Source organism: Heptranchias perlo, chromosome 19, assembly GCF_035084215.1.
Source record: "Heptranchias perlo isolate sHepPer1 chromosome 19, sHepPer1.hap1, whole genome shotgun sequence".
NCBI classification, from domain to species: Eukaryota; Metazoa; Chordata; class Chondrichthyes; order Hexanchiformes; family Hexanchidae; genus Heptranchias; species Heptranchias perlo.
The window spans coordinates 28,055,896-28,079,173 of record NC_090343.1 but is presented as its reverse complement, the minus strand read 5'-3'; the positions used below and the strand labels follow the sequence as shown (position 1 = coordinate 28,079,173).

Below are 23,278 nucleotides of genomic sequence, written 5' to 3'. Positions count from 1 at the left end.
TACTTTATACAAGTGTAGTGGAATGATTGATGTGGGGTTGAATTCTTTTGCTCTACTTTAAAGATTTGACAAAACCTTTATGCAAGATAAGTGTTTTATAAATGTAGCATAAACATTAAAATGTGTCGTATGAACAAGAGATTAAACTCATCAATGGCACGTGTCAAAAAATGGGGAATTGGGTATACTTTTGTGGGGTGGGGGAGGGGGGAGGGAGCTCACCATTTCACATCTTAGGATTCTGCATACAGTTGTCTGTATTAAGTTTGTCTAATCCTACAGGGAATTAATGCAGAAACACCAAATCCTAGAACTTAACCACTCGTCACCAATCGCGCTGGGCTCCTGGTCAACTGAAGTGGAAATCCTCTATTAGAGAGACTAAATCTGAATAAATATATCCTGCTGTAAACAAATGTAAATATAATCTTGAATGAAGTTATTTTTCAGGTCTTATGAACTTAAGCATCCTTTGAGGGTAAGTTCACCAGGTGCCATGTGACCAGAATACTACAATGTGCAGTGTGGAGCAAAATATCAAATTAGTGGCCTACTTGCAGGATTAAGTGGAGTCTGTAAAGGGAGCCCTAACAAACCGTTTAGTGGTTAAAGGTGATCAAGATCTCAGTAATGCCTTTAACAATAGAAGCCCTGTACAGCTGTATTTGGAAGTCAGTAAATGGTGAACAGGTACTGACTCACAACTTCCAATATAAAATTTGGGGTATACATGTTCCAGTACTGTAATCAATCTGGAGTAAGAGATATTTGATGCTCCATTTTTGAACTGACCTCCTAAGTTGCTTGGTAATAGTTTGTCTGTCTCGGTTAAACAATTAGAGTGCATTTTCCCCTACAATATCAATACAGACAGTCAATTTTGGATGATTTCTCATTGGATTCGTGGACTTAAATATGAGAAGAGAGATTCTCTTTCAGGTGGGTAGAAAGAAAGAATATGAAAAGGGACAAGTGAAGATCAGCAAGACCATTAATCCAATCCCATCGTGTTATGGTTTGGCACATCCATCACCTTCGTCCCCCCCCACCAACACACACAAATTCCCATGAAGGGCCGGAGTATGGACTGAGTGGAAGGCTAGATGGGGGAACGTGAAACTAGTTCTATCCTATCAGGAGGTGGGGGTTGTCTGTACAGGAACTGCAGTCACAATTGACTTACGTCCCCTAATAATTAACGTTCACTTAAAATGAAATAGGACTAATATAACCTCTGTGGGAGAAGACAGTCTAAAGTCACACTCTCTGTATTGGTACAATTGAACTTCTATCCGATCAGATCCAGCTAGTGCTCATGGGATAGCAGTCAGGCTTGCACCTAATTGCTTGATTTTCATTGTCTTCTCTCACTCTTCATTCTTGCTTTCCTGCGTTATCTTTTTCAATCTTGGTGTCTTGCACTATGCACTATGATCCTTCAACTAAATCTCTCAATTTTAAGAAAAACACGGGTTGGTAATATATAACAGGCCGAATTTTGTTGTAAACGTAACTGTGAGGCTAACAGCGCTCACTGTTATTCATGTGCAAATCGGACAGTAACTTCTGGCAACCACGCATGCATAGTTAAACACTGAAATTGCTGGCCGAGATACAACGCTCCTCCAAAAGCTGTGTGAGAATGGCATCTCGCTGTCTGGCTCCCCATTCAAATGTATTGAACAGTGTGAAGTGCCTGTACTTACCTGATAGATATAAACTAAACTCACCAAAAAAAGTCATTTCAAGTCTAAGTACCCTTTTAATGGCTTGGTAAGTCTTAATTACAGCCGAACAAACCCTCTGATACTGAAAATTAACTTTTACATGTGTGGAGTTTCATTCCTTCAGATTTTAATTGTTGGACATTTTTAAAAATTACTTTTTAAAAAAAAATTCTTTGTCTCTTTTATCTGTCTCTTAATTCAATCTTTTTTACCTCCTTTGTTTTGCTTATTGTACCTGATCTGACATTGAATTCACTTAGAACCAGGAAGAGTAAGTTATTCTGTCTCTACACTGTTATTAAGAATGCTTCAATCCAATTGGTTAAGGCAATACACAGTGCTTTCCCTGTTCACATAGGTCCCAGACGCCCTGTACAAGTCGCTGTGCTTTTGGACTTCTAATTTCCAGGAACTTACCGTGAAAACGTTAAGTCTATGGGCAAGTGCAAGTCTAATAAATGGCTAACACCGTTCATTCACCATTCATAGCAAAATCTGGCCCATTAGGGCATTGACAGCATAAAATGAGATCCATATCAGCAACTGTAAACACATATCAGACCTGCACAGCCAAAGTTCAATAACCAAAACCAAAAAGGAGATACACAACCCAAGCGTCTGTCCTAGGAGAAATGACCATTTGTGATCATCCGCGATCAGATCAGATCAGTGAGGAGAAAAATCTACTTGATTAAAGTTTTACCGGAGTCCATTCTCCATAACTCCACTCTGGCATATGCTTTTTCAGTATCTAGAGTTATTGATGAACTTGTCAAATTGTTGCATCATATACATGTTTAACAAGTGCTGTACATTACTGATTACCTCCCACAGATAAATCCAATTTGATCTATATAAACCAATTTAATAATTACCTTTGAGGTTCATGGCTAGCACCTTGTGAGCATTCTTACTCTTCTTGAGGCTTCTCTCCATACATTTGAAGTGTTCCTATGACTATCATAAAGTGAATAAAATCAAGAAGCAATGGAATTAACTGGAGCTAACTTTCTAAAAGATTTTAGGAAAGCTATCAGGAATTAGGGTTTTTGCAGTCTGTCAATATAAACCATGAAGGAGTGCCTGCAAGGTGATATAGGAATCCAATGAAGATCTGTTCCCTGGCTCCAGACAATACAATGGGAAAGTGTTGAAATAGCCCTAGACATTGACTTTATATCGAGCAGAGCTAGTAGCTCTTGCACTAGCTGGTCATCTTGGCATTGTCACAGCACATAAGTGAAATGAACAAAGATGTAGAACTAATACAAAATCCATTTTGCCATGAACAATTATTTGGGTTATATGCATTTTGTACAATAGGACAGTGCCTGCTGATCGTGAAGCTTAGTTTGGGTTCCGCCAGGAGCACTTGGCTCCAGACCTCATTACAGCCTTTGTTCAAACATGGACAAAAAAGCTGAATCCCTGAGGTGAGAGTGACTGCCCTTGACATCAAGGCACATTTGACCAAGTGTGGCACCAAGGGGCCCTAGTAAAATTGAAGTCAATGGGAATCAGGGGGAAAACTCTCCAGTGGCTGGAGTCGTACCTAGCACAAAGGAAGATGGTAGTAGTTGTTGGAGGCCAATCATCTCAGCCCCAGGACATTGCTGCAGGAGTTCCTCAGGGCAGTGTCCTAGGCCCAACCATCTTCAGCTGCTTCATCAATGACCTTCCCTCCATAAGGTCAGAAATGGGGATGTTTGCTGATGATTTCAGTGTTTAGTTCCATTTGGAACCCCTCAGATAATGAAGCAGTCCGTGCCCACATGCAGCAAGACCTGGACAACATCCAGGCTTGGGCTGATAAGTGGCAAGTAAGATTCGTGCCAGACGAGTACCAGGCAATGACCATCTCCAACAAGAGAGTGTTTAACCCCCCCACCCCTTGACATTCAACAGCATTACCTTCGTCAAATCCCCCACCATCAATATCCTGGGGGTCACCATTGACCAGAAACTTAACTGGACCAACCACATGGCTACAAGAGCGGGCCAGAGGCTGGGTATTCTGCGATGAGTGACTCACCTTCTGACTCCCCAAAGCCTTTCTACCATCTACAAGGCACAAGTCAGGAATGTGATGGAATATTCTCCACTTGCCTCGATGAGTGCAGCTCCAACAGCACTCAAAAAGCTCGACACCATCCAGGACAAAGCAGCCTGCTTGATTGGCACCCCATCCATTCACTCCCTCCACCATCGGTGCACAGTGGCTGCAGTGTGTACCATCTACAAGATGCACTGCAGCAATTCGTCAAGGCTTCTTCGACAGCATCTCCCAAACTACAACCTCTACCACCTAGAAGAACAAGGGCAGCAAGCAAATGGGAACAACACCACCTGCACGTTCCCCTCCAAGTCACACACCATCCTGACTTGGAAATATATCGCCATTCCTTCACCATCCCTGGGTCAAAATCCTGGAACTCCCTACCTAACAGCAGTATGGGAGTACCTTCACCACACGGACTGCAACGGTTCAGAAAGGAGGCTCACTACCATCTTCTCAAGGGCAATTAGGGATGGGTAATTAATGCTGGCATATTTTCAGAAGTGGATTCAGGAAATATAGTACAGACTATCAAGAACAAATAAATGGTGATTAACTACTAAGCAAGTTCTACCATTTCCTTACTCCATGGACTCTTGTCAATAGTGGTCATGAATCAGCTGCTTGTTGATCAGCAACAGCAGCCAAAGGGAACCTGCAGCTCTTGATCAAAGAAAATCCCTGGTCTGTACTGACTCACTGTGATGATGCAGGTTCAAAATTAATAAGCACTAAAGCAAGACTAAACAGTACAAGAATGTTTTCCTCCCTAGGAGCGTTGTAAAAACATAGAACATACTTCCAGCGATAGCAGCTAATGCTGTATTCATTAACTCCTTCAAAATAAAAGCTATACAAATATCTGATTTGCACTGGGATTGAAATTGCTCCTATATTCTGATTGGGCTTTTCTTTAGTCTTTTTCTTTATTTTCTGCTTCTGTACTACTTTCTCTGCTATTCTATTCCTTTATTCTCTCATTTTACTTCATCTTCTGGTGAAGATCTCTCCTTTACTTTTGTCATTTCCTTCCACAGAAACATAGAAAACAGGACCAAGAGAAGGACATTCGGCCCTTCGGGCCTGCTCCGCCATTCAAACTGATCATGGCTGATCGTCTAACTCAGTACCCTGTTCCCGTTTTTTCCCTTGATCCCTTTAGCATCAAGAAATATATCTATCTCCTTCTTGAATACATCTAATGACTTGGCCTCCACTGCCTTTTGTGGTAGAGAATTCCATAGGTTCACCACCCTCTGAGTGAAGAAATTTCTCCTCATCTCGGTTCTAAATGGCATACCCCGTACACTGAGACTGTGACTCCTGGTTCTGGACTCCCCAGCCATCGGGAACATCCTCCCTGCATCTAGTCTGTCTAGTCCTGTTAAAATTTTATATGTTTTGATGAGATCACCTCTCATTCTTCTAAACTCTAGTGAATATAGGCCTAGTCGACCCAATCTCTCCTCATACGTCAGTCCTGCCATCCCAGGAATTAGTCTGGTAAACCTTCGTTGCACTCCCTCCATGGCAAGGACATCCTTCCTCAGAAAAGGAGACCAAAACTGCACACAATACTCCAGATGTGGTCTCACCAAGGCCCTGTATAACTGCAGTAAGACATCCCTGCTCCTTTACTCAAATCCTCTCGCAATGAAGGCCAACATACCATTCGCCATCCTAACTATTTGCTGCACCTAAATGCTCACTTTCAGCGACTGGTGTACAAGGACACCCGGATCTCGTTGCACCTCCCCTTTTCCCAATCGATCACCATTCAGATAATATCCAAAGTGGATAACCTCACATTTATCCACGTTATACTGCATCTGCCATGTTCTTGCCCTCTCACCCAACTTGTCTAAATCACATTGGAGCCTCTTTGCATCCTCCTCACAGCTCACATTCCACCCCAGCTTTATGTCGTCTGCAAATTTGGAAATGTTACATTTAGTTCCCTCATCCAAATCATTGATATATATTATGAACAGCTGGGGCCCAAGCACTGATCCCTGCGGTACCCCACTAGTCACTACCAGCCACCCGGAAAAAGACCCATTTATTCCTACTCTCTATTTCCTGTCTGTCAACCAATTCTCAATCCCACACTGTTCTGTATTTTACTTGCCTCCCTAGACTCTGAGATGGGCAGCCTACACTGCAATAAAATGGACACAGAGTCTCTGAGAAAATAAATAATTTTGGCAGCCAGTCATCGACAATCTTAGGAATTCTTTGCTTTTCCTATTCTATATTCCCATCAGGAGCCTCTCCCATACACACACTAAGAGATGGAAGCACTGATGCATTAAGGTGTATGGTAAAACTTTTACAAGCAGTTTATTGGGTAGGTTTATGTGGGAGTGATGTATTGAATCTTAAACAGTGATTTCTTCACAAACAGAATGTCAGTGCTTTGAAATGTGTGGAATGTCATGAATTGTGCCATCTTTCTGTTCAGAGGCAGACTTAATTGTGAGCAAAATTTCTTTTAAAAAAGTCATATCAGCTGGGATGTTATTCAGAATCACAATTACAGAAAGTACTTTGAAAATTGTGTTCAGTTGACTGGAGCTATTCATATTGAGAAATGTGCTCTCAATGATTCTTTGTTTATTTTCTGTGTTATCCAGCAATCTTGGGCATTCCTTACTATTCCTATCCCCACTAAGAATCTTCCGTGCCAAAGTAGGAGAAACTCAATCTGACAACATAAGGTTAACATACTTAGCAATTACAGACCCATAGCCTGACCTCAATAGTCAGAAAAGTAATAGAATCAATAATTGGTAACAAAAAGAAAGAATACTGTGCTTTTAGGGCTTCACCAAATTTTTCTCTCAGGTAGGCTGTCCACTTCCCTGTAGAGAATCACCTCACAATTTGGATCTGATGTAGGCAAATACAGCAACCAATTTGCACGCAGCAAAGTCTCACAAATAGCAAATGATAAATGACTAGTTTTGGTAGTATTAGTTAAGGGCGAAATGTTGCCAAAGACACCAGGGGTTCCACAGGGCTCAGTACTAGGTCCCTTGCTTTTCTTGATATATTAATGATTTGGACTTAAATGTAGGAGGCATGATTAAGAAGTTTGCAGATGATACAAAAATTGGCCGTGTGGTTGATAGTGAGGAGGAAAGTTGTCGACTGCAGGAAGATGTCAATGGACTGATCAGGTGGGCAGAAAAGTGGCAAATGGAGTTCAATCCGGAGAAGTGTGAGGTAATGCATTTGGGGAGGGCAAACAAGGCAAGGGAGTACACAATAAATGGGAGGATCCTGAAAGGTGTAGAGGAAGTGAGGGACCTTGGAGTGCATATCCACAGATCCCTGAAGGTAGCAGGACAGATAAATAATGTGGTTAAGAAGGCATATGGGATACTATCCTTTATTAGCTGAGGCATGGAATATAAGAACAGGGAGGTTATGCTGGAACTGTATAAAACTGTGGTTAGGCCACAGCTTGAGTACTGTGTACAGTTCTGGTCACCATTACAGGAAAGATGTGATTGCACTAGAGAGGGTGCAGAAGAGATTTACGAGGATGTTGCCAGGACTGGAGAATTTTGGCTATGAGGAAAGATTGGATAGGCTGGGGTTGTTTTCTTTGGAACAGAGGAGGCTGAGGGGTGATTTAATTGAGATGTATAAAATTATGAGGGGCCTAGATAAAGTGGATAGGAGGAACTATTTCCCTTAGCAGAGAGGTCAATAACCAGTAGAATATATCCTTGGTAGAAGGATTAGAGGGGAGTTGAGGAAAGATTTTTTTCACCCAGAGGGTGGTGGGGGTCTGGAACTCACTGTCTGAAAGGGTGGTAGAGGCAGAAACCCTCAACTCATTTAAAAAGTACCTGGATGTGCACCTGAAGTGCCGTCACCTACAGGGCTACGGACCAGGTGCTGGAAAGTGGGATTAGGCTGGGTGGCTCATTTTTGGCCGGCGCAGACATGATGGGTTGAATGGCCTCCTTCTGTGCCGTAAATTTTCTATGATTTGATTCTAACTCCTTGCTCTTCTTCAAATGGGATTTTATTCATCCATCTGAACAGATAGGGTCTCAATTTAACTTGTCATCCAAAAAACAGCAGTTCCGATATTGCAGCATTCCCTCCCTCAGTACTGCACCAAAGTATCAACCTAGAATGGGCCATAATTTGCTATGGCAGGGCATCTAACGACGTCTGCTATTAGTTAGACTTGCCCTTGCATGTTTAGGTTTTTAAATTTTTAGCGTGGCAAGTTGCTGAAAGTGCGAGCTGATAACTGGTCAGCGAAGAAAACAGGGCATCTGGGACCCGAGTGGACAGGGCAAGCAACTGTGTATCTCCTTAACCAATCAGATTGAAGGACTGTGAAATTAACAGCGCAAGGACTGAGAAGGAAGTGTAAATTAGAGTGGGTGAATTCAATGTCAAATCAGGTACAGAAAGAGAAATAAAGAGGGAAGGAAAGGTTGAATTAAGAAAGAGAGAAAACGAGACACAAAAAGGAAAAGTTAAAACAAAATTAAAATGTTATGTTTTTAAAATCTCCAACAATTAAAATCTGAAGGAACGAGACTCCACATTTGTAACAGTTAATTTTCAGTGCTAGAGAGGTATTTTGGCATTAATTAACACCTAGCACATCGTTAAAAGAATCTCTGACAGCTAAAAAGCTCCCTTTGTCTGAAACCAGGCGTAGTTAAATATGCACGGACCTTAAATGGCTCCAAGACAGGCTCCTTATGTCACTTCAGACCAGCCCTAACTTTCTGTGATGGGTTTAGTTCGTATCTACTGCGCAAATACAGCAACTTCATGCCATTCAATGCATTTCAATGGTGAGGCAGACAGTGCGATGCCGTTTTCGCAAAGCTACTGGCGGAGCAGCACAACTCAAACAGCAACTTTTGGATATTTGAGATTTGGCAGAACGCCTCATCGCCAGAGCTTTCAAACAAGCACCAAGACCTAGCTTGGCTGGTGGTGAGAAGGGCCCTTCCCGTCAGATCCTTCATGCACTCCCGGACTCTCAGCGCCACCGCGCACTGTCCCCGAGGAGGCTGCGGTGAAGACGAGACCGTCAGCCATCTCCTTCTGGAATGTGCCTTTGCAAAGAAGGTCTGGAGAGAGATGCAGTGGTATCTGTCCAGGTTCGTCCCGAGCAATTCCGTAACACAGGATTCTGTGCTCTATGGGCTGTTCCCGGGGACGCACACTGAGACGGACATCAACTGCTGCTGGAAGACCATCAACTCGGTGAAAGACGCCCTTTGGTCTGCCCGAAACTTGCTGGTCTTCCAGTGCAAGGAGCTGTCCTTGACCGAGTGTTGCAGACTGGCACATTCCAAGGTCCAGGACTACGTGCTCAGGGACGCACTGAGGATGGGTGCGGCCGCCGCAAAGGCTCTGTGGGGAAAGGCAAACGTTTAGATCCTTCCCGCCATTGTATACCGAGGGGCTGCAATCAGGGAAAAACCCCCTCGGGCAGAATGTAAAATTCAAATTATGTAATGTACCCGTAATAAATCTGTAATGTATCTGTAATGGATCACCTGTATTGATTGTGATGCAATGAGGCACCCTGGAGTGTCATGAACTGTAATTATGTCCAGTGTGTTTCATTGAACTGTACTTGATGTAACCTGCAAATTGCATAATCTATATTGTGTACATTTGGAATGTGATATGACAACTGTATTGTATGTACTGCTGCAAATTTTATGAATAAAGTATATTTTTTTGAAAAAAAAAATGTGAGTTTAACCACGCATCTACTCCTCGCCTGAAGTTGCTGTACCATTTGCACGTAAATCATGGCAAACGCCATTATCCTCACCGTTATTTTAACAGCAAAATCTGCCCCATTATTTGCTCAGGGCCTGGGGGTGGGGCTTGAACCCATAAACTTCTAACTCGGAGTGAGAGTGCTACCACTGAGCCAAGCTGACACCTCCCTCCCAGCCAGCTTTTCTCTTCCTTTGTTCAACATCCAGAAGTGCACCACTCATTTTTTTTCTTATAGTGTTAAAAATGTCATTTTTTTGTTTTGAGTAAATTTCAAAATTTACAAGAAAATAGCAAAATACCAGCTAAAGTTAGAGTTAACACATGATAATTACAGTGCAAATACTAGCATTCATTAACAGAAGAAATTTGGCAATTGGTTCTGCTTCTAATACTGTTAGTGTTGAATAGAACTTTACTACAATTTCTGACGCTAAAAATATAATTTATTTGTGGAAAACTGAACAGTAGGAGCCGAGCATTTAATAAAATGTACTGTTTAAAGAAAGACTTGCATTTATATAGCGCCTTTCATGACCTCGGGATGTCCTAAAGCGCTATACAGCCAATGGAGTACTTTAACATATAGTCACTGTTGTAATGTAGGAAACGTGGCAGCTAATTGGCGCACAGCAAGCTCCCACAAACAGCAATGTGATAATGACCAAATAATCTGTTTTTTTATTTGGTGATGTTGGTTGAGGGATAAATATTGGCCAGGACACCAGGGCGAACTCCTCTGCTTTTCTTCGAAATAGTGCCATGGGATCTTTTACGTCCACCTGAGGGCAGATGGAGCCCCAGTTTAACATCTCATCCAAAAGAGGGCACCTCTGACAGTGCAGCACGCTCTCAGTACTTCACTGAAGTGTCAGCCTAGATTTTGTGCTCAAGTCTCTAGAGTGGGACTTGAACCCACAACCTTCTGATTTAGAGGCAAGAAGTGCTACCCATTGAGCCACAGCTGACACCATACTTAAAAAATATGTAGCAATGAGTTTCAGGTAGACGTTCAATTCTGTGGTTGTGCACTGATGGTTATGCACTAATGTCATACTCTATGACATCAGTGCACAACCACAGAATTGAATGTCATACCCTATGAGATCAGAATCATTTGACTGAAAACGTGTTACGCATGCACCCTGTATATCAGTTCATCTAGGGCGTTTTACTTCAAAATATTTGGCTTGCATGAGTCATTAATTCTCCATTTACTAGAACAGAATGTCTGACATATACAATACTATATTTTAATATGTCAGCTAAATGAAATGCAAAGGCTACATTGATTCAGCCAGCAGAAATGTCTCAACTCACCTGGTAACGCCTGATGTAGCACGGAGCGTAGATGAGAAAAACGTGTGATCCTCCCAATTGTTTCTACACACACACACACACAAATTATAAACACAAGAAAAAGAACAAGAAAAGGCCAAGCAGACCATCAAAGTTCCTCCGTGTAGTACCTTAATTCTCCGCCATCAAACTATATTTTCAATTATCTCCAATGTTTTTGCCTATTACCCAGCCCAGATAAATATTCCAAATATTTATCACTAAGCTTTACCTGATATCTATTTAAATGTACTTTTCATTCATTTAAACTAATATTCTCTGGGCGTACTTTTGTAATTCATTGGCTGTCAAGCACATCGAGACACCTTGGAGGACATAATAAGATGCTATATAAGTGACTATATAAATGCAAGTTCTTTCTTTTACTTTGAAACAGTCTTCTGGGTTTACCCAATCTGTATATTGTATGCAATCCCTGTCTGTCAGCATCACCCTTCCTGTGTAACACTTCGGTGTCAAACTTTTTGAATGGCTAAATTAAAAAGACCAACAAATCAGAACTCCAACTATGTGTAATGAGGAAAATCTACCCTTGAAAAGACAAAAATGTAACCAATTCTTTTGTCCATCATCTTTGTCACAAAGTACAGAAGTTAACATTTAAAAATAAGATTTAAAACATAATAAGTCAGTCATAATTATATAATTCATAACATTAAACTAATGTGCACAGTTGGTTGTCATATATTTTGATTGTCAATTTTCCCCAGAGCATTTTTCTTCCCCGAGAGAAGCCTGGGACTTGATTTTTCACTCTCCCCACTTTTCTGTTAACTTCCCTAATGGTTTCTCAGCTTTCCCCCCAGTAAATCCAGCAGACCCATTTTTAGAATAAAATTTAATATTCTTCCCATCACCCTTTTTTCTCTTTCTACCTAGACAACCACCTAATTATTCCAAATCACTTGTGCACAACCTCCAAGCCATGCATCTGCAGTCGATCCCAAAAACAGCAGAAAAATCGATGTCATCAAAACAGATGGAAATACAAGAACAACAACCAACTGCTAGCAGAAGGAACAATGCATAAGAACATAAGAAATAGGACGGCCCATACGGCCCCTCGAGCCTGCTCCGCCGTTCAATCAGATCATGGCTGATCTTCGACCTCAACTCCACTTCCCCGCCCAATCCCCATATCCCTTGATTCCCCTAGAGTCCAAAAATCTATCTCAGCCTTGAATATATTCAATGACTCAGCATCCACAACCCTCTGGGGCAGAAAATTCCAAAGATTCACAACCCTCTGCGGGAAGAAATTCCTCCTCATCTCAGTCTTGAATGGCCGACCCTTTATCCTGCGACTATGCCCCCTAGTTCTGGACTCTCTAGCCAGGGGAAACAATCTCTCAGCATCAATACAAAAAATGATAAAGAAACTTCAAACTACAACAAAAACAAAAGGTAAACAAAGTCGTCTTTCAAAAGGGGAACTTTTGGTAGGATTGATTCCTTTGATGTACAATGCAGAGGGCGTCACTGAATCCTTCCAAATGATGTCACGCACAATTTACAATTCACCAGCACCAGGGAACTTGTATCACCACCTCGTCACCAGATCAGTGCTTCCTACATTACAACAGTGACCACACTTCAAAAGTACTTGATTAGCTGTAACACGCTTTGGGATGGTCTGAGTTCATAAAAGGTGCTTTATAAATGTAAGTCTTTCTCTTTGCCAGTAACAAATCCCTACAACAATCCACCCTACAGATCTCCTGATTCACCTTAAGCAACGCCACAGGAGATCTACCAATATTGAGGTTTGTGGCTTTCTCTCTACAGCTTAAGCTTCTTTCTTCATAACTCATCCTCTTTGGGATCAATGTTCCTCTTTTCCATACTCTTTCCAGTGTATTGTATTTTTTTAATGGCAAGCTATACAGAACTGAAGAGGGTACAGTCGATTCCTCTTAATTTGAAGTTACTTTAATTCAAATGATCCTGTTAATTTTACATTTTTTTTAAAAAGCACAAAATGCCTGCTTTTAATTTGATATCTGGATAACAAATGTTTTTTGAGCTAAGAACAACATTGAATTAGCAGGAATAGACTGTAATTGAAGGGTGCAGTTATCCTGCCACTTTTGCTTCAATGCAAAGTTGTTTCTGCTGCACATTAATATGTAAGTAGCACCTAACTCTGGAATTAAGCCCCAAATTGACTCTGGAATGCAATGGAACGCAATGAAATAAAAGTGCAACCCCCCCTCCACCCTCCTCCACCTTTACAGCAAGGCTGTCTCATACTCCTTGAATATGACACCATGTGGAATATAACTCCAGTGACGTGTGAAGGTGGGTTTAAAACGTTCTCAGTGGTCCTGGATGCTTTGTAGGCAGATGTTGCCACCCCTGCGCTCAAAATAATAAAATTCACCAAGAGAACTGGGTGGCACAGTGCATTGCACACTGGCCTCTGGGAGCAGGGTTCAAATCCATTTCGATAGATGAGATGAAAATGTCCTCTGCCTGCTAACTATAAGGGTCCTATATGAAATAGCTTTGGGCAGTCCATATCTAGTTCCTAGTGATCATGGGCCTACAGCCCAAATTGTCCTTAATTTAGTACTAACTAGCAATCTTACTCAGAGAGGCCACAGGATGACTAGTGTGGAAAATGAAAAATAATGTCAAACCGGTGTAGTGAGGGCTGCTGTTCTGAAGTTGGGCTGAGGTACGTTGTTGGAAGGGAATAGAGTAAGCTTTACTCTACATCTGTCTGTACTATACCCAATCTTGGACTGCTCGATACGGACACCAGTACCTGCAATGGGAAAAATTCCATTCTCCAGCACCAATGTCCCACATCTTGATCAGCACACAAAGGAAAAAATCACCAGTCAGGAACCAAAACTCTAAACAGTCCTGTGATTTTCAGCCCACAATACAACAGTGTCTCACACTGTACAGCTGGTGATCTAAGTGGCTATGTAACTGTAACTTCAGTTCACTGTTATTTCTGCTTCTATTGTCCTATTCAGGAGAAAAAAGATGAATTGTACAATTTCCAGGTGAATGTGAGGGGCTGGTTAAGGGAGAGAATCAATGGTTAAAAAACCTTGAGACTCAGAAAAATCACATTTAAGGAAATCATGCAGATGTCAATTTTCAAATTAAAGTCAGTATTTTTAAAAATTCAAAATGTGGAAATTTTTTGGTTACAGTTGGTAAAAACTGAAAGTGAGGAACCTACATAATTTTTAATTTAAAATTGTAACCCGACCATAGATGCCAATTTCCTTGTTTCAGAAACGCTGAACACCAGGAGCTGGTATTGTGGTGCTCAGACAGGCACTTCCAGCACTTCGCACAGTTCTCAGTTGCTGAGAGACACTTCCACCTTGGACAAGGAGAAATCAGTGGATGTTCCTCATTAGATTTCAGCAAAGTTTCTGATGAAGTGCCACAGAGGAGATTGATGCACAAGGTTAGAATGCATGGCACAGGTGAAATCTTCAGAAATGGATCAAAAACTGGATGAAGCAAAGGTGATTGAATGTACAGCATGAAAGGAGACAAGTAGTGAGGTGCCTCAGGGATCCCTGATGGGGTATTTGCTGTTTATAATGTACATAAATGATATGGATTTTGGGACAGAAACAAAACTCCCCAAGCATTCAGGTGATACCAAACTGGGAGGGACTGCAAAAAATGGAACAGGCTGATAAAATACAGAAAGACTTGGATAGAATAGGGAGCAAATGTAATTTAATGTGGACAAATTCAAAGTCACAAAATCAGGAAAGGATAACAAATAGCAGCAATATAAACTAAACTTTATCATTCTACAGGACACTCTGCAGCAAAAGGTTTTGGGGGACTGATGGAAAGATTGCTGAAGACATGCAGCTGCAGTAAAGAGAGCAAATAGGATCTCGAGCTCTATAGTGGCAGGAATAGAGATACATTTTTTGAAATGATTTGAGTTTGTAACGAGCTTTGGTGTTGTCCCATCTGGAGTACTGCGTAGAGTTGTGGTCATCCTATTATGAGGAAAAACACCCAAGCAGTGGAGAGAATGCAGCAAACCCTGTTACTGTTATTTTGTAGGCAAAAGCAACCATCCAATTTAACACACAGCAAATGAGGAGTTAAATGAATGAGAAGTTTTTGATGTGTTGGTTGAAAAAGGAATGTTGGCCAAGACACCAGGTCAACTTCCCTGTTCTTTAAATAGTGCCATGGATTTTTTTAACATTAGTAGGCCAGGTTTAACAGAAGACCACACCTTCAACAATGTAAAACACTGGACTGGGACTTGAATCCAAAATAGCTGACTCAGAGGCAACAATATTTGTTCAACTGAGACAAAAATAAAATTAAAAATGGAATTTATAAAACAACTGCCACCGCCCCTTAAAGTGACGTTATTTCCAAACCTTTACATTTAATACAAGTGGGTGAGTACACGAACCGTACTCACCCACAGAAACCACCGACTCAATCTCGACCGTTCAACCATTCAAACCCCGAACCGTTTTGATATCTAAGAAACTTTGAAGGATACCAATTCCCATAAAAAAACGATTTCTTCCCGGGAGAAACTGGGAAATTCCACTTTTGTCCGTCATCGTGCACCACACTTCCTTCTTCCTTAGACGCGTAATGAGCATAGTTATTGTAAAAACGTGCTCATTCTTCAGTCCTGTAAGAGTGATTCATGATTCATTCCCCCTCCTACGCAAACTCCGCTCATAAAATGGTCCTGTGATAGAGGGATCCCCAGCAGATCAGTCCAGTTCAGAGGAAATTCATCATGGTGTTCAAGGTAAGCAGATGAACTGGTTAAATAGTTTTCATTATTAAAGAACCTACATTGTTAAAGTTCAATTTCGTTGCTCGTTAATTTTTAGGTTTTTAACATAATTTTAAGGAATCTTGACCTTATTTCATAATTTCAAAAAGTGTATTTCTAAGTGGACAGCTCTGTATGAGATTTGCTGCAATGTGATCTCCTGCACTGTAAGATTCTATGTAGTTGTGCCTCCTCAACCTATTTGCTGGTATCCTATTCTATGCAGTCTCTGGATTCTGTGGGTGACAGATGAGGTAGAGGTTGCACTTTGGGCGCTATCAGTAATTGGGCACAATTTACCCTTGAAATTGTGCCAGTTAGGTCACAGTTCAAGTTTCTGCTAAAATGTATTTGCATAATCACAAACATAAAATCTTTCATGGGTCTGCACAATCTGGCAGCTTAATGGAGCATAATTGTTTCTTTTTTAATAAAAAATATTCATTGATGTATTTAAGAGTGGTAACCTGGTGCAATTTTGTTAATACAGCTGAAAATGGGTTTATCACAAAAAATATGCATTTTTAATAAGTGTCTAGTCCTCCACCTGTGAGTAACCTAATTTTAAATCACTGAAAATGACTTTAAAAAAACTGTACTGAACCACTGACTACTTTCATTGCTGTGCACTAGTCAGTTTCTTAGTAAATTAAATATGTAAAAACATTTAAAACGTGCCTACTAGTGTCTGTGCGCTTAAGAAAACGAGCTTAATTTGAAGACCCCCCTCGAACGGCCCCAAATGGCGGAAACTCGCCATCTTCATTATTTCGATTTGGGGACATGACCAATTTTGTGGGTGGGGCCGGTTTCAGGCTCGATGATTTTTGAACCAGCGCAAAATATCACGGAAACTCAATTTACGCTTGACGTAACATGCGCTTGATTTTCTGTGATTTCCTTCAATCTTTTACGTTGGTTTGAGCAGATTGCGCTGATAAAACCAGGGCAATCTAGTGGAAACTCTCCCCCTCTGTACCTGCCCCTGTACTGCATGCTGCCTTTGAAACAGAGTGAGGCCTACAGTTGGGTTAAAGTAGGTAACTGCTAATTCCCTCTTCTGTATGCATGCAGTTATGTCTGGAGTGCCCATTCTGTAGGCCGAGCCCTAGCTACCTAGCTTCTGAAGCCCATGCAACCCAGTCCTATTTGGTCTTATTTGCAGGCTTGTACTTTGAATTTTGCGGGCTCTGAGGTTTAGGCAAGGTAGTCTTTTGCACTGTCTCATTGGTGAAGAGATCTTAACTCAGAACAACAAGATCTGTTAGTATCAACAACTTGAGATATATAAATTGATAGGAACATTGATTTAAACTTTGTTTCATAGAATCATACAGCACAGAAGGAGGCCATTCAGCCAATCGTGCCTGTGTAGCCCCTAACGCTCATGGCACCAACTATGCAGCTCACAGACAAAAGCTTGGATTATCCTGCATTATGTTGTTCAGAACAGCTCTCTGAGGGTTGACACAAATATACTGCTGGAGCGGAAGAACAGGGCAGCTCTGATCACATTGGGTTGACAATTATTGATAAGCATAAAACTGGACAGGGCGTTCTGAGATTTGCTTTTCTGATAGTGAAAATTCATTCAGTAAAGGAAAGAAAGAGCTTGCATTTATATAGCACCTTTCACATCCTCAAGCAATTAATTACTTCTGAAACGTAGACTCTAATGTTTTGTAGACAAACACATTATTTACTTTAATTAATGCCTCTCCATCATGAGATGCAGAAATAACTGAAAAAGTAGTATTCTTTCTAGCTTTTTAGAAATTTACAGACATGTTACTCAAAGAACACTGACTGCCTTGTTCAAAACTGGACAGTGATCCTTTGATCACTTTTTAAAAGAGCAAATGCATAATACTGAATTGTGCTTCAATCCTAATGATTATTAAGGGAACTATCTGTACTCTTGTCATTGTTTGTTTGAGTTAGCCCTTGTTAGTGCATTTTTATGCTTTATCATTTCTAGTTACAGGCACCTGGAATGAACATTTTGTGTAGAATTCTTTCTGATGTGATGTCTTGAATGGTAACGATGGGCTGTTTGCACCACATCTAATTCTCTTTCTTTTTGGTTATAATTTCCTCTCCAGTACATCATCAGTATTGCGCTGATAGCAAATGTTTCAAGTTTGTTTGAGCCGGTCAAAGCCACGCCTACTTACCAAAGAAGAGATGTTATAACTGGTCAAATGGTGACATGTGAGCAGTGTCCATCTGGGACTTTTGTGAAAGAACACTGCACTAGTGTCCACCCGACAATATGCAATCCCTGCCCAGACTTGCATTATACTCAGTACTGGAACTACCTTCAGAAATGTCGCTACTGTAACGTCTTCTGTGGAGCTCAGCAGTATGAAAAGCACCAGTGTAATTCTACTCATAACAGAGTGTGTGAATGCAAAGCTGGCTATTATTTAGAGTTTGAATTCTGCCTGAAACACTCCAGCTGCCCTCATGGTGTTGGTGTCATTAAAATGGGTAAGTATAATATTTCCACTATTATAACTTACACTATCCATCTGTTGTCTTGATTTGTTTGTTTTCAGGAATTATGATCCTTTTATTTTTCTGCAAAAAATGTCTATTCCATAAGAAGTATAGTTTACTATAGAAATTGACAGAACTATAATTGTTTTCCATTAGAATGAGTGATTATTTATACTTATGAGGAATTGTTTCTTAAAATTATTTTAAAAAAACATTTGGTGCTTATCTGTGTTTGTGTGAACACATCAGAATTTCAGAGCCCACCTGATAGAATAATTACACCTAGCTACACAAGTTGTAATTCACTGAGTTTCTAAATAAGAGGGCAAAATATCATTGTTTAAAAAAATTACAGAAAACTGACAACATTGATTGAAAGCGCAGTTCAAAGTATAACCAGAATAGATGGCTATGCTGACAGTGACCAAGTTAATACCCAACACAGCCATGGTCAGTGGATTCTGGGCCATTGTATTTAGCATGCATTGGATAAGCGAAAGAAAATGCTTGTTAAATTAAAAAGTCTAATGAAGACAACATAAAGGGTTAAAACCAACACATCATTTGATGGTAGAGGTTTGGAATCCCAAAATGAACCTGTTAGCCAACTAGAGTAACTAGAAAGCCTTAGACTGTCCCAATAGATAACCTTCCAAAATACTCTTGTTGCTGCTGTGGAACCCTTCCTGGATGTCCGAATAGAAGGATTAATACCACTGATGAAGTAGTTAGAAGGATCTGTTGTGATAATCACTTAATTAAAGGTACTTTTTTTAAAGTTGAGTTTGCCTATCAATTCAAACTCTGATATAAAGTTTATTTTATGTGAAAGGGTTTAGTCATTTTTAATGGATTGGTAAATGGGGTATTAGACTCAAACAAGTGCACCACATGTCTTTTTTGTTTAGTTGTAACATTATGTTACAACTAATGAGGTTCCCATATTTATCACAGACCACAGTTTTGTTATCTCTTGTCACTCTGACACAGTAAAATAGTCTGAAATCCACTTACTGCAAAATATACTGCATGCTGCATTATATCTGTAAATTTGTAAAGATATAAGTGGGTATTTACCCTGAGTTTTAACAGAATCTGTGAACTTTGTGTTTTCCAGGAACTCCATACAGTGATACAAATTGTGAACAGTGTACCAAGGGACATTTTTCTCCCAGAAGCTCTAGTTCAGAACCTTGTTTTGCACACACAAACTGCACTGAAGAAGGCTTAGAGGTCAATGTCCCAGGTGATCGATATCACGACGCCCTGTGTACTCCCTGCAAGAAAAATAGTGGAGGTGGAACTTTTGTGAATGATTCGGGTGTGTAACCTACTTTAGTTAAATATTGCATTAGCACCCCTAAATACCCAATTGTCGTCAAGAATTTAGTTCCCTGCCTAAACACTAATCTTACTGGGGTGCTTTACTGCATGATTCTGTTCTTCAGAAGATGCTTTGTGAGAATAAAGCTGCAGGAAAACTCCAAACGGTCTCCATATGCCTCCCTGTGTGGGAGGGGAAACTGTGTTGGGTGTTCTCCATTGGGTCATTTTTGCACTTTTCCTGCTGGTCAGCTTACAGAGCTTGCAGCTCGTAACAGTCCGGCCACCCAGATGTCTTGGACAGCTGCATTTCTTGATCAGCGTTATTTTAATGCTGGTTTATTTTAAATGTGCTTAAATCTGCTGCCATTAAAATAATGCAGATCATAAAATCTAGATTAATGAGCACCTGGGTTCAGGGGGATTAGTGAGTGGAGAAATATGCCTCTTTCCCCCCCCCACCCTGCCAAAAGACAGTATTAATAAATAAAACTCTATCTCCGAAATTTACTTTAGCCATTTAACATGAGAATTATTTCACAATTCATATATGATGCTAGCTCAATTGTTAAATTTAAATCTGAGATAGATAGCTTTTTGGCAACCAAAGGTATTAAGGGATATGGGCTAAAGGCAGGTATATGGAGTTAGATCACAGATCAGCCATGATCTTATCAAATGGTGGAGCAGGCAGGAGGGGCTGAATGGCCTAGTCCTGTTCCTATGTTCCTATGATGCATTACATTAGTAGTAACTGTTCTCCCACATAAGCCTTCAGTTTATGAAACTTAGTGCAAGATTCAATCAAGACCTGATTTGAACTTCCATTGCATTTTGCAAAGAAGGAAAACAAGATCAGAAAAAGGCTTATTGTGACTGTAAATATCTCAACAGCTATATTCACAACCTTTAACAGAAAGCTAAGCACCAATGTAGCCCATCTAATGAAATGTTACATTTTAATTTTCTTTCTTTCGACAGCTGCTTCTGTCTGTGATGAAGCAATTATTCAATTCGTGGCATATCAGAAGACCCCACATAGGAAGCTGAAGAGATTTCTTAATTTACTTCAGATTGAGGAGGGAAAGAAACTTTGTAAACAAATGAGAGCACAATACAAACATATGATCCATGAAACGTTACATCGCATTCTACTGAAATGGAAAGAAAGTACCAAAGACGACAACTTACTAGAAAAAATCCTGTATATACTTAAAAAAGCAAAGTTGGAGAATGTTATAAAAAATGTACGAGAACGTTTTATGTGAAGTGGCAGCTAAGCTCTTAAATTTACTAATTCACGCTGAGTGTCCCCAGTGGCCTAGTGAATGCACAGTATTACTAAACCATACAGTCAAGAAGCCTCCAGGTTAGATCTATGGTTTGTGCTACAATTGACCTCAGCACCTGTGCACTGGGAAAGGGGGAAAAATTAGCCTGGCTTCCCACTCCTGATTGCTAACATAAGAAATAGGAGCAGGAGTAGGCCAATCGGCCCCTCGAGCCTGCTCCGCCATTTAATAAGATCATGGCTGATCTGATCCTAACCTCAAATCTAAATTCATGTCCAATTTCCTGCCCGCTCCCCATAACCCCTAATCCCCTTTACTTCTAGGAAACTGTTGACTTCCGTTTTAAATTTATTTAATGATGTAGCTTCCACAGCTTCCTGGGGCAGCAAATTCCACAGACCTACTACCCTCTGAGTGAAGAAGTTTCTCCTCATCTCAGTTTTGAAAGAGCAGCCCCTTATTCTAAGATTATGCCCCCTAGTTCTAGTTTCACCCATCCTTGGGAACATCCTTACCGCATCCACCCGATCAAGCCCCTTCACAATCTTATATGTTTCAATAAGATCGCCTCTCATTCTTCCGAACTCCAATGAGTAGAGTCCCAATCTACTCAACCTCTCCTCATATGTCCGCCCCCTCATCCCCGGGATTAACCGAGTGAACCTTCTTTGTACTGCCTCGAGAGCAAGTATGTCTTTTCTTAAGTATGGAGACCAAAACTGTATGCAGTATTCCAGGTGCGGTCTCACCAATACCTTATATAACTGCAGCAATACCTCCCTGTTTTTATATTCTATCCCCCTAGCAATAAAAGCCAACATTCCGTTGAACTATCCTGTGATCCCTGCTAAAATGTGTCTGAGCTGAGCTTCCAACCTCATATCCTCTCCATCACCAAGATCACCTACCTCCACCTCCATAATATTGCTTGTCTCCACCCCCTACCTTGGCCCATCTGCTGCTGAAACTCTCATCAAAGCTTTTGTTAGCTCCAGACTCTCTGTTCCAATGCTCTACTGGCCAGCCTCCCATCTTCCACCCTCCATAAACTTAAGCTCATCCAAAACTCTGCTGCCTGTATCTTAATTCACACCAAGTCCTGTTCACCCATCACCCCGGTGCTCGCTGATCCACTTTGGCTTCCGGTCCACCAATACCTCGATTTTAAAATTCTCATTCATGTAGTCAAATTCCTCCTTGACCTCACCCCTCCAGCTGTAATCTCCTCCAGCTCTACAACCCTCCACGAACTCTGCATCCCTCCAATTCTGGCCTCTTGTACATTTCCCATATTTCGTTCACGCCACCATTGATGCCCATGCCTTCTGAAGTTCAGACCCTTAACTCTGGAATTCCTTCCCTAAACCTCTTCTTTAAGACGCTCCTCAAAACCTACCTCATTGACCAAGCTTTTCGTCACCTGTCCTAATGTCTCCTTCTTTGGCTCGGTGTTAATTTTTGTCAGATTACGGTCCTGTGTAGCACATTTTGGACCTTTTACTATGTTAAAGACTATATAAATGCATGTTGTTGTTGTTATTTGTACAAAATAGGATTGTTAATAAACTATGACTAAAATACTGTTTCATTGTTGAAACAATCGATGCAACACTTGACATTTCTGAAAAGCATACTACTGAACTGCCCATTTTTGTATGTACCGATGTGTATCATGTCTGCCACAGTGTTGTGCATTAAAACAGTCATAAAGCTCAATGTGGTGCAAGATTTGCTGAATAACAATCTGATATTTATTTTTCTATCCACTTTTTTAACATGTAAAGGCAAAGGTTTTTAAAATTTACGTGAAATATGTATAAGAGTGGGAATAGCAATAGCCAAGCTGTTCCAGTACAGCTACAACACTGGCATCTACCCGACAATGTGGAAAATTGCCCAGGTATGACCTATCCTTAAAAAGCAGGACAAATCCAATCCGGCCAATTACCGCCCCATCATCAGCAAAGTGATAGACGGTGTCGTTGACAGTGCTATCAAGTGGTACTTACCAATAACCTGCTCACCGATGCTCAGTTTGGGTTCCGCCAGGACCACTCGGCTCCAGACCTCATTACAGCCTTGGTCAAAACATGGACAAAAAAGCTGAATTCCAAAGGTGAGGTGAGAGTAACTGCCCATGACATCAAGGCAGCATTTGACCGAGTATGGCACCAAGGAGCCCTAGTAAAATTGAAGTCAATGGGAATCAGGGGGAAAACTCTCCAGTGGCTGGAGTCATGCCTAGCACAAAGGAAGATGGTAGTGATTGTTGGAGGCCACTCATCTCAGCCCCAGGGCATTGCTGCAGGAGTTCCTCAGGGCAATGTCGTAGGCCCAACCATCTTCAGCTGCATCATCAATGACCTTCCCTCCATCATAAGGTCAGAAATGGGGGTGTTTGCCGATGATTGCACGGTGTTCAGTTCCATTCACAACCCCTCAAATATTG

General features: G+C 41.0%; 1 protein-coding gene across 1 annotated transcript; it reads left to right on the top strand.

Moving 5' to 3' along the window:
• The first annotated feature begins 15,579 nt into the window (after positions 1-15,579).
• LOC137335273 (tumor necrosis factor receptor superfamily member 6B-like) lies at positions 15,580-22,545 on the top strand. The gene is made up of 4 exons (XM_068000564.1): positions 15,580-15,688; positions 17,818-18,205; positions 19,332-19,535; positions 20,519-22,545. Exons 1-4 carry the CDS (start codon positions 15,677-15,679, stop codon positions 20,803-20,805), a joined length of 891 nt encoding a protein of 296 aa, XP_067856665.1. The 5' UTR covers positions 15,580-15,676; the 3' UTR covers positions 20,806-22,545.
• The last annotated feature ends 733 nt before the right edge of the window (positions 22,546-23,278 follow it).